Source organism: Nomascus leucogenys, chromosome 14, assembly GCF_006542625.1.
Source record: "Nomascus leucogenys isolate Asia chromosome 14, Asia_NLE_v1, whole genome shotgun sequence".
Classification (NCBI taxonomy): Eukaryota; Metazoa; Chordata; class Mammalia; order Primates; family Hylobatidae; genus Nomascus; species Nomascus leucogenys.
In genome coordinates this window covers 34,690,821-34,703,745 of record NC_044394.1, presented here as the reverse complement: position 1 = coordinate 34,703,745, position 12,925 = coordinate 34,690,821, and the positions used below count along the sequence as shown (strand labels likewise).

At 40.7% G+C, this 12,925-nt stretch overlaps 1 protein-coding gene across 1 annotated transcript in view; it reads right to left on the bottom strand.

Moving 5' to 3' along the window:
• MXD1 (MAX dimerization protein 1) overlaps positions 1-12,925 on the bottom strand; it is a 28,140-nt gene that overhangs the window by 5,348 nt on the left and 9,867 nt on the right. Inside the window, exons 4-5 of the mRNA XM_003262510.3 lie at positions 2,136-2,250; positions 207-366 (exon numbers count right to left, since the gene is read on the bottom strand). Coding sequence (XP_003262558.1) covers positions 207-366; positions 2,136-2,250 — 275 coding nt within the window. The remainder of the gene's footprint in view (positions 1-206; positions 367-2,135; positions 2,251-12,925) is intronic.

Below are 12,925 nucleotides of genomic sequence, written 5' to 3'. Positions count from 1 at the left end.
CCCCAATCAAACTCTTCTGTGGGTTGTCACCTAAGTGTTAGCAGGGAGGAGGAATCTGTCACTGGAGGTCACACTGTTCGACTTCTCTACATCATACCCAGTGTCTTAGTTCTTCTTACACTCTGCCTCCTGTCCGCAGCACTGAACCCCTGCTCTGAAGATGGGAGAGGACAAGGGAGACAGGGAGGAGAGCGAGAAGGGCTCACCCCTGTCGGAGTCGGAGCGCTCCGAGGAGACGGTGGAGCCGATGCTGTCCATCCGGATCCTCTCAATGCCCAGCTTCTCCAGCTGCCTCTTCAGGTGTCGCTGCTCTCGCTGAAGCTGGTCTATTTGGTGAACGGCTTTTCTGTCACAATCTTCAAGTTTCTGCAAGTTAAAGGGGTAGTAGTTGGGCCCCACAAGGAGATTTCTAAATGGGCAATGGCCCCTGCATCTTCCCTTCTAGCAGTGGAATGCGCCACACTTCCTCAGATGCCTTTCGGTGCCACTCGTCAAGCTTCTGCCTGAGACAGGAAGTCAACTGGCCAGTGACTCCTGGCTTCGTCTGACTCTTCAGCATCGCCAGTGCTGGGGGTACTTGTCCTGTCACAGGGATTCTGGGGGTGAGCTCTCACACGCTGGCACCCTGGTAGCCCTCAGTTTTAGTATCAAAAAGACTGCAGGCAGCAGCCCCCAACCTGATCTCCCTTGTTTGCAGCGATCTCCTGAACACCTGATCTCCGAACTAGAAAACTGCACGTGATGGGAGCTTAAGAAACACGCTTCCATTTAAAACTATGTTTATTCAAGTACATGTCCCAATTACGCAAGCACTTTTTGTGTCATGCCAAATCTCAATTAACTTCTGTTTGTTAGCAGGAAATAATAGTCCCTTTTGATGTCCTGATTCTAATTTGTCCAACAGAAGAGTTTAGAAAACACATTTCCATAGAATACTCATTTTTACAAATCTGCCCCCTAGCTTCTCATATTCTTCAGATAATTAAGAAGATTGTTTAATTGTAGCTGTTTTGCTTTAAATAGAGGTTTTCTCCCAGAATTGTCATGAATGCAGGCTTCTAACCATAATTAAAGTAACATTTGTCCAACTATAATATGATTATACAAACATGCCAAACAGGGATTTTGGCTGCGGCTCTCAAGACTTTGAATCTAACTCCCCTTACCCTTTGCTATTCAGGTAGCATAGAGAGTGTCATCTCTGTGCCTGACACCCTAGGAGGTGCTGGGGCTGCGAGGTGAGCACAAAGACCCAGTCCCCTCTGTCGTGGAGTGTACAGTCTAAGGATTGAGACAACCCAATGGTCACACAAACCACTGTCAAATGTCAGTTATGACAGGGGTAAGAGATAGCCAGTGACGGGACCACCTGTCACAGGAAGGAGGTCACTGATTTGCAAAGTCAGCGAAGGATTCTCAGAGCTACAGAGACTTGCACTGTGATCTGAAGAATAAGTAGAAGTCCTCTAGGTGAAGAAGAGAGGGGAAAGTGTACCAAGCAGAGGGAACAGCATGGACAAAGGCCCTAAAGTAAGACAATATGACAGTGCCAGGGACTGGACGAAGGGCTGGAGAAAGGGGAATTGGGGAACAAGATGGTGCTGCAGAGGCAAGTGAGGACCAGGCAAGGCACAGCCTGGGGCAGGCCAGGTGACAGAGCTTGTCCTGAGCCACAGAAGAATTTTAAACAAGGTCACATGTTGATTTGTGCCTTGGAAGGACTGTTCTCAGGAAGCATGGAAAGCAGATGGGAGGGACCCAGAGGGATATAAGGAGACCTCTGAGGATTTTATTGCAGTAGACAGTGGGGGTGAAGGTGGAAGTAGACTGGGTTGTAAAATATTTACGCCTTGGAGATGGCCTACATATATGGTTAAGGAGCAGGAGCTATCAAGGACTCCTGAGTTTCTGGCTTGTACAACTGGATGGAGAGTTGGATGGACCATTTAACCTGTGGTGCATGGGTGTGAGAAACACTCAGTTGGGTTTTGAATATGTTGCATTTGAGGTACCTGTGATTCATCCAATAGCCAGACTGGAGGAGTTCAGGGGAGAGGACTGTCCTGGAGATGTAACAACAGACAAACCCTCACTGAACAGGTAAAGATAAAGCAGCATCCCAACAATACACTTACCTTTATGTGCAATTTGGCTTTTGTTAATAAACTCAACGTAGTGTGTCGACTTGATTCGGGTCCAAGTGGCACCAGCCCCTTCAACTTCTCCAGGCACAAGCGAAGATGAGCCCGTCTATGAAAACAAGACCACAGTAGCATTTGAGAGTTTCACAGTGGGCCAGAAGCACCCTAGGCAGAATGAGTTCTAAAAGAGTGTGAAGTTGCCCAGGCTTTGCGATGGCAAATGCTACCAATGACCTCTGGCTGAATAAACATATTTTGAACCAGACAACTCTGGTGAAAACCAATGAGAAGCAAAATCCAAGGTTTTCGAAGCTAAGTCTATTGATAATACAAGTGCCGGGGTAGGGAATGATATCTGCTATTATATGGTCATTCACATGTGTAAATACTATATACAGTAATGGTCCCTGACTCATGATGGTTTAACTTACAATTTTTTAAATTTATAATGAATTTATTGAAGTATTAAATGCATATTAGACTTGGGATGTTTTTTTATGGGCTTCCTGAGACATAACCCCATCATAAGTCAAGGAGCATATATATCTGTGGAGTTATTTGTTGAAGATTTATTTGTAATAGCAAAGATTGAAACAACTCAAATGACCAGCCAGGAGGGAAGTGGTTAAATAAATTATGCTACATCCACACCGTGGAGTACTATGTAGCTATCAAAAAGAATGAGAATGTGCTTTATGTCCTATTAGGAAAGATTTTCCAGATATATTGTTAAGTGGAGAAAAGCAAGATTCCAAACTGTGAGTATACCATGCTATCTTAAAGATGGAGGAAAACAACAATCTATATTCACGTTTTCTTGTATGTAGACAAACTCTGGAATGACACATAAGAAACTGGCTGGGCAGGGAGAAGGCAAGGAACAGTCAGACAGAGATAAGGAAGGAAGCGAGGGGGGTTTTACTGAGTCATTTTTTATACTTTTTGTTCTTGGAGTATGTCAGACTGATGCAATGGCACAGAGTGGGAGAAGGAGAAGGGCTGGATGAAGCAGCAGTCACGGCAACTGACTGAAGAGAGAGCACGAGAGTTGCTCCAATTTAGAAATTTACATTTCCTTGAAATGGTTTGTGCTTTATTCTAGAACCTGGATTCTTTATTCACAGAATCTTCTGTGAATGTAAGAAGCAGCCGAGATTTGGGGTTTTTGCTTAAGCTTACCATGTCCTTAAAGCCTTCCCAAGCCATCCTAGCTCACAGTGATTCCTCTATTTTCTGAGCACCACTTAATTGTTTATACTATTCACTGGGAAGTTCAATGTACTGCCTGAATTGTTTTGTATTTGTTACTTAACCATTCATTGCAGTCTCCTTAGAAAGTCAGGATTGCAGCTTAATCATTGCTGTGCTGCCACTGTGCCTCAAACACACACATGCTTAATAAGTGTTTGCTGAATGGATTATGTCATCTATTCAACTAGACTTTAAGCTTCTAGAGGACAGAGTCCATCTCTTCAGCAGTGCTCAGAGTCTTCAGGTTTTAGATAACATTCATTGCCCACACACAACCTACTTGGAGCAGAGCTCCCTGGAATCTAGGAGGCTTCCCTCCAGCAGAATTGGGAAACAATGCAATGGCTTATAGGTTTGCCCTTTTTCCTCTTAAGAATTGTACTGTAATAGCAAAAGTTGAAAATGTAGACCAAAAAAAGGAAATGGCTTCAGAAAGCTATAGGACAGGTGAATATGCATGATATTAATGTAAGAAGTCAATTCACACTCTCCAGGGAGACTTCAGGATGTTCCCCCAAGGCAGGGCTAGTAAGCGAGGCATTAGACTTCCTTCCTTCTGAGCCTCCTGCTTCTTCTAGGTCATGAAGAAGTTGTCCTAAACTCTCCAAGGGTGCTCTAAGGCTTGGCAAGCTTGGGGAGCACAGCATTCATTTCTGAGCTAGGAAGAGGTAATGGGACAAGGGCTTTACTATTTTGTAAGTCTTTCACTTGTTCTGAAAACCTGTCCATGTGGCAGAGTCACAGCAAAGACTCACATTACAGGTTTGCTCCTCCCACTACTTCATGTGGTGGGACAAGGGAAGGGAAGAAAACTTGTGTGTAAAATATACTTGTTCATCTTGGATAATATTCTTCAAAAAGAGCCACGAAAATAGATCATGTTATTAGAAACACCATGAGAAAGTATAATTTATACATTTATAAATTTGTCTAATTTATTTCTCGCCATAAAACTTATAGACTAATTTTCTTTTCTTTTTTTTTTTGAGACGGAGCTCTTGCTCTTGTTGCCCTGGCTGCAGTACAGTGCTGTGATCTCAGCTCACGGCAACCTCCACCTCCAGGCTCAACAGATACTCCTTCCTCAGCCTCCCGAGTATCTGGGATTACAGGTGCCCGCCACCACGTCTGGCTAATTTTTGTATTTTTAGTAGAGATGGGGTTTCACCATGTTGGCCAGGCTGGTCTCGAACTCCTGACTTCAAGCGATCTGCCTGCCTCAGCCTCCTAAAGTGCTGGGATTACAGGTGTGAGCTAATTTTCAAATTAGAAGAAAAAGTTCAAAAATTAAAATTATATTTAGATATTTTTCAGCCAGCTTGTTACTTGCAAAGACTGCATGATTCAGAACAGTGTCATATTAGTACTTTTATGATGTTGGTTTATACGCAGATATGAGTGTGTGAATTTTTTTAGGAAGTTTGTCCACTGATAAAAATATAATAAAGTCATCTTTTGATGCATTGTCATTTCTAGCCTTATAGGAGTCTTGCCCAGAAAGTGCAATTTTCACTAACCAAATGTGGGTTTCCAAAGAACACTCTTAGTTGTGAAACTAGAAATAAGCCATTTGACTAATTCCAGCTGAGGCTAATACTTGTTCATTCAGTGTTTTCTGGCCTAGTTCTACAAAAATAGGGCCAGAATTCTTTCTGAATTTTTGCAGAGACCCAAAGCCAACTCTGTCTTTGGCAGTGTCTGCCTTGGCCTTCTCCGGCGCCTCACTGCTGCAGCCTGATGGCTGCCCCCTGCCCACATGCCACTGCCTGCAGAAATCCCCACACTGGTGCCCGGGCCAACCACAGGAGAGCAATGAAATATATTAAGTAGACTCAGTTCCATCATATAGTAGTGAAATCCAATCCCCGAACCAGATAAAAAAGCAAACAGACCCCTCTGTTACGTACAGCTCCTACCAAGGCTCTCCAACCCTGACACACACACAGACACACATACAGACACACAAACTCCTGGGATCCAGAATCCCTCTGCCAGCTCTGAGTACCCACGGAGCTCCCAGATCCAAAACAAGCAGAACAAACACCCGTCTCAGTTCTCTTTTCTCAGTTCTGACTGCTCCTCTGCCCTGCTGTCCCATTTTAAACCAGGTCAAACTCCCATTTGGGGAACTAGCAGGGGTTTTGCCATGTATCCTTAACAGGAAGCCACCCGACACCTCAATCTGACCCGGGAAGTTGATTCTCCTCCCATCACATCTTCTTCGGTCTTCCCTCTGTTGCCAAGAGCTACCTCCCAGCTTCCTGGCACCCAGCTGCCTCTTCCTTTAGCACTGATCCACACTGCTTTGTACCTAGGCCATGGACTTTAACAAACTTCACCTTCTGACTCTTCAGAAATATAACTTTAATTATTCTGAATAGGCTGATATACCTTTGGTCTACAGTGGCATAAAGAAACCAATCTTTGAACTATAATAAGTCATGCTCTGAATCAAGTATGGCCCATAACTAGTAATAACAAATTTAGATACGACTATAGATTCTCTTCAGTAAGTTTTAAGTATCCCAAATTTTGTTGATTTTTATTTTTAATTTTTTAAAAAAATTCCCTTTCAGTCACTATGCAACCAAATACTAATGTAGCCATTAAGAGTAAATGTCTGGAGAAATGTGGTACATATACATAATGGAGTACTATTCAGCCAGAAAAAGAATGGGATCCTGTCATTTGCAACAACATGGATGGAACTGGAAGTCATTAGGGTTAAGTGAAATAAGCCAGGCACAGAAAGACAAACATTGCATATTCTCACTTATTTGTTGGATGTAAAAATCAAAACAATTGAACTCACAGACATAGAGAGTAGGAGGGTTACCAGAGGCTGGGAAAGGTAGTGGGGGTGGGCAGGAGGTGGGGATGGTTAATGGGTAAAAAAAAAAAAAAAAAAAAAAAAAAAAAAAAAAAAAAAAGAGCTTGAAAGAATGGATAACACCTAGTGTTTGATAGCACAACAGGGTAACTATAGTCAAAATAATTGTATATTTTTAAATAACTGGAAGAGTAGAACTGGATGGTTTGTAACACAAAGGATAAATGCTTGAGGGGATGAACACCACATTTTACTTGATGTGATTATTATGCACTGCATGCCTGTATCAAACACCTCATGTACCCCATAAATATACACACCTACTACATACCCATGAAAATTAAAAACGAAGTTAATATTAAAAAAAGAGTAAATGTTTGAGATCCTCGCTCTGTCACTTACTCCCTGTGTGACCTTGAGCAAATTACTTAACTCTGTGTAGCCTCAGTTTCCTCATCAGTAGAATGAGTGTGACAAGTGCTTCCCTGGGAGGGCCGTCATGGGTATTGACTGAGACAAGGTATGGAAGCCCTTGGGTCAGGGTCTGACAGGGAGTACTCTGTATATGGTAGCAGTTATTCTTTCAATCCTAGCTTCCTCTGTAGAAGGAGAATTGCTGTAAGCAAACACAGATAATAATAGCACTATCATATTCCTTTTACAATCAATAGGGTACTCAAAAATGTCTCACTAGGCAGACAGAGGCTATCTGGCAAAATCCATTTTTCTGAACACTTTCTTGAAGAAAATGGACATCTTTTGTCATTAAAATAATTAATGGAAAATCTAATCCATTTTCTATGGAAACACAGAAAGTGCTTATGCTAAAAGTACTATTTCTTTACATTTACAAAATTAGCAAGGGTTTTATAAAGCCAATGAATGCAAAATAAAAGATTCCTTTATTTCCTATTCAAATCATGGAGAGGTAGGGGTAGAAAGGATTCCAAGGTTGGGAGGGAAGCAGCTGCCTCACTTCTGCTTGCTGCAGGTGCAAGTGTCCTGAAGAGTCTGGGCCTCCCTCCTTGATCTCGACTGCAATGGCCAAAGGAGAATAAAAATAGAGGCAAATATGTATTGACTTGGGAAGTCCAAGCACAGAGATCTTCACATATCTCATGTGCAATAGCAAGAAGAAAGTATAACATATTGAGGAGCAAATTTAAAACAGGTTGGGAAGGATCTATGGGAAGAAAACTATAAAACTTTGTTGAAAGACACAAGAAAATTTGAGTAAATGAAAAAAATAGCAGATTCCTGGATATGAATCCTCCAAACAAAAAATGTCAATGTTCCTCAGTTTGTTTACAAATTTAACACAATTCCAAGAAAAAAACTCCCAACAGTGTTCTTTTTAACGCTGGGACTACACTTCATCTAGAAGAATAGATGTGTGTGACACTGCCAAAATTTTTGAAAAAGAAGAATAATGAGGAGGAATGTGCTGTACCAGATATTAAATTGTATTATAAAGCTTCAATAATTAAAAACAGTGTAGTACTAATACAGGAATAGGCAGACAAATCAAGTGAATAGGACAGAAATCCCCAGAAACAGACCTAAGAATAGATAGGACTTTAGCACATAAAGGAGATAACACCGTAAATCCTTGGAGAAAGAATGGATTATTCAGAAAATGGCAAGAGAGTGAGGAGGTTAACATCAAAATAAATTCCAAACAGATTAAAGATTTAAATATAAAATATATTCAGATACCACGTATTTCTGCTGTTAGTTTTCCTTAACTCTTGCCAGCCATGAATTATGGAAAGTAAATATCCAAGTGAAGGAAGTTATTAATGAAGAAGGTGCTGAGCTGTTTGAGGCACCAGCTCCTACCAGAGCTTTGGCACTGATAGAAGGCACCTGGGCTAACCTGCGTGTCTCAGACAATTCTGACTGTAGCTCTTCTTATTTCTGCCTCCAGACAATGCTTCCTTGATTCTATCTATGGATCTCTCTCAGGCTAGTAGATCTGCAAATTGGGGAATAGATTCAACAGAGTAGGATTATTAGGTAGATGGTGCTATCTGTAGATAGTGCCTCCTGCATTTAATATACTATCCTTAAAGTTCTTCCTGACTTGGATGTAATCAAGACCAGAAGTGGTACCAAATGAGGGGTGTGTGGGTATGTGTGTGTGTGAAGGAAGCACTGTTATCTGTGATTACTTCTCTTTATTGAAAGTGTAACAGGCTGGGCCGGGCTCAGTGGCTCACGCCTGTAATCCCAGCACTTTGGGAGGCCGAGGAGGGTGGATCACTTGAGGCCAGGAGTTCGAGACCAGCCTAGGCAACATTGCGAAACCCATCTCTACTAACAATACAAAAATTAGCCAGGTGTGGTGGCGCACATCTGTAATCCCAGCTACTCAGGAGGTTGAGGCACAAGAATCGCTTGAACCTGGGAGGCAGAGGCTGCAGTGAGCTGAGATTGTGCCACTGTACTCCAGCCTGGGTGACAGAGCAGGACTCCATCTCAAAAAAAAAAAAAAGAGAGAACTATTGTGTTATGTTCTGCTGCTTTCTTAGGTCCCAGGCTATATTTTCTTTCTTTTTTTTCTGCATTGTCAACCAGGCTGGAGTGTAGTGGTGCCATCACAGTTTACTGTAGCATCAACTTCACAGACTCAATCAATCCTCTCACCTCAGTCTCCTGAGTAGCTGGGACTACAGGTTTTTTTTTTTTTTTTTTTTTTTTTTGGTACAGATGGGTCTCACTATGTTGCCCAGGCTGGTCTTGAATTCCTGGGCTCAACTGATCCTCCCACCTCGGCCTCCTAAAGTGCTGCGATTACAGGTGTGAGCCAGCGCCCCCAGCAAGTCTTGAGATACAATATTGAGTAAGATCAAGTCCCTACCTTTGAGGTAATTAAAATTTAGTTGGAGTGCTCAAACATGTAGATGAATTATTGCAGAATGATTTGTAGGAGCTATATTCAAACACTGATAGATACCAGCTCTCACCTAAAGTTATAGAATGGGCTCCCCTTTGCTCTTACCAAACACGTTCTTTCTTTTCCCTCACCCTCAAACATCCCATCTGACTTAACTTCTTTCCAAGTTTTCACAGCCTATCATAACCTTCTTTTCCTTTCCAAATAGATCACCCTCAACAGGGTAGCCTGTTTAACTCTGAGGTTTCACCATTTTATCACCTATCTTGGTGTGGGCACAGACTTGCCCAATTAAATAGCATCTTAAATCCTATAAGATAATTGGAGGTTGAACAAAAATAATTTTAGATATGGGTATGTATGAGCTGTGTAATAAGGAAAAGCAGGTATTTAGTATAGAGTAAGAAGGAACAAGTTTAAATAATGGGACTTGTAAAATTAATCCCTTAAAATGTCAAGGGTCACAAGAGATTCTGCATTGAGAACAAAGCCCTACTGGGTTAAACAGAAAAAAAAATCCAGGTGAAGACTACAAGTCATGCTTTGAAGAGGGAAAAAATACTTTCCTCCTTTTTCTAAAATGATCCCTTTCTAAACAATTGCCAAGCGCATCATTATTACCAACTTAATTGGAATCCTAAAAGGTTTTGAATATTTCTCACAATTGTGCTGATAAATCTTTGTAGAAAATACAAAGATAGTAATATACTCAGTGAATAATACATAAATAGCAGTTCACAGTGGCTACATTTTGGAGAGATAAGATCACTTCATTATTAAAGTATGAAATATATAAGTACACTGCATTAATATTTCCTTTTCAGAGCCTAATTTTCAAATACAACATATATATTATAATCATACCTGTTGGCTCTATCCCACTATTTGACTATTAATGCCTATGACAAAAAGTAAGGGAATAGCCCCAGGGTTTCAGGTAGGAGACTGGAAATTGGTCAAATGACCAGCATGTGTCTCTCCTCCAAGTCTTGCCAAAGGCAGGTGTCATCTACTCAAGGGTTATAGTACAAGGAAGATGATTCTTGTGGTACAAATGTGAGTTCTTCTCCAGACCATCAATATAGATTGGATTTATACACTGATCGCTGTGTCTCTCCTTCGTAATAACCTTACCCAGTGTTGCAACAAACATGGACTTGTTACAACATCCCAGAGTGAAATCTGAATGTGGTCAAGAAAGTTCAGAAACAATAAGAGTGATGCAATGCATACCACAACTCAGGACCAGCGCAGAAGTCAGGCCCCAGCCCTTTCCATATAAGGGACTTGGTCATTTGAAAAATCAAAACCCAAAAGGAACAACTATAGGGACCTGTAATCAATTAGAATATTCTTTCAGAAGAGACCTGACTGAATTGATTTCTCATGCCAGGCCAGATGCCACTGAAATACTGTTTGACCAAATGGAAATAACAGCTTAGATTGGGCTGCGGAGTCTTCCCCATGGAGCACACATGGAAATCTTTTGTCACAGGGTCAGAAGACTCTGGCAGAGGTAGTAGCTCTAGACCAGGCACCTAATTCTAGCAAGAGCTGCATATGTACCATTCCAGAAAAATGGATGTCTACTATTAAAGGAGATGCCAGAGCCATCTTTTGAAAAAAGAGTCTATTCTACCACCTGGCTCCTGACCTATTGGCTGTAGCTTACATGTGTTTGCTCAGTCTCCATTTGCTGAGGGGTTCATTGAAAGGCTTTATTTTAAATTGGAGGAATTCTCAGTTAAGAGAAATAGCAGAATTATCATCAATAAAGGGTATGTAACAACAAAAGATTCAAATATGTTTATATTCCAACAATAATCAATTAGTTAACTAAAATGGGAAACCAATAGCAATCTAAAAATATATAAATCCAGGAATACCTTTTACAGGACATGTATAAGACCTGTGTGGAAAACTTCACTACAAAACTTTGCTAGAGACAGAAGAGAGATCTGAATAAATTAAGGCACACACCAAATCCTGGATGAAAAGATCTAATATATAAGCATGAACTTTTTTTTTTTTTTTTTTTTTTGAGACGGAGTCTCGCTCTCTCACCCAGGCTGGAGTGCGGTGGCACGATCTTGGCTCACTGCAAGCTCCACCTCCCGGGTTCACGCCATTCTCCTGCCTCAGCCTCTCCAAGTAGCTGGGACTACAGGCGCCCACCACCACGCCCGGCCAATTTTTTGTATTTTTAGTAGAGATGGGGTTTCACCGTGGTCTCGATCTCCTGACCTCGTGATCCACCAGCCTCGGCCTCCCAAAGTGCTGGGATTACAAGCGTGAGCCACCGCGCCCGGCCAAGCATGAACTTTTAAAGGTTAATTTATATTGGAATTATGCAATGTCAATTTTTAAACTCCCAAAAGAATTCAGGGGTTGGGAAATTCACAGATTAAAATTTTTTTCAGGAAAAATAACTGGTGAAAATAGATAAGAGCATGGAAAAAAAAAAGGAGAATGAAAGGGTATATATTGGCATAGGAAGAAGAGATGGATCAATGGACTGGAAGAATAAGTCTAGAAAGAGACTTAGCCATAAACCAAAATTAAGTGTACACCAAAGGCAGCAACTCGAATCAGTGAGGGAGGACTGATTCTGTAAAGCTAAATGATAAACTGGACAGTTATGTGATAGAAAAAGTGTCAATATCTTTCATATATGTCCTTTATATTATGGAAACTTTTTAAAATAAAAAGATAAATTCTTTAGTAGAAAATTGGGCAAAGGCTATTTAATAGACAATTCACACGAAGAGACACACAGAGTCAAAGACATAAAAATTGTTCAACTATGCTAGTAGTATGAGAAATGCAAATTAAAACAAGTTGCCTGTATTTTTTTTTATTTTTTACTTATCAAACTCATAAAGGTTTTAAGTTATAACATCAACTTGTGAAGTGTAGGGAAAATACTACCTGTAACCTGCCTGGTGGACAATCCAGCAATCCTAAAAATGTGTTCACCACCAATTCCATAGCTATACATTTATCCTAAGGAAATAATTATGACGTTGGACAGAGATTTTTCTACAGGTGGTTTAAGAAAGCATTGTTTAGGTTCTGGGAAGAATCTAAACTAGGGGACTGATTATATGAGGTTTAACGTATTCATATAATATAATATTGAACATTAATGTTGGAAAAGGAGATTTAATGACTGGAAAATGTTTATGACTGGAAAAGATGCTACAAATTATTACTATACGATCCCATGTTGGTTAAAAAAAAGTACACACAAAAGTCTAGATGGATATAGAACAAATGTTAGCAGGTGTCACCTCTGAGAGGCCTATTACAGGTGGTTTTTATATTCTTTGTGCTTTTCTGAATTTTCTAACTTTCTACACAAAACTATATTTTCAGTTCTTTTCCAAAACAATTGGAAAGATATATTTCCAAGTTCCATTGGTTTTCTCTGAGTGCTAGAACTATGGACAATTTAAATTTTTAGTATTATTTTCTATATTTCTCAAAATTTTCTGCAAGATTAGTTTAAAAAAAGAAAAGAAAAACCACATACACACACCCCGCACCCTCCCAAGGGTGTTTTCTTAGGAGATCAGACCCAGAAAATTAGTTAAAATGCAGAGAAACACAGGCCATGTGCTGACTGACAAACCCCCTGCAGAGTGATATTAATCTGAGCTCCTCCACAGCAGTGTGTAGCCTTTACTGGACTCTGTAGTCCCAGCACCTACTACACGGCATCTTAGATGCTCAACACCTATTCTGTTGAGTAGAAAATACTACCACCACCATTCTAGAAGTCTTTTCTTTTATTGTCCCACCAATGCA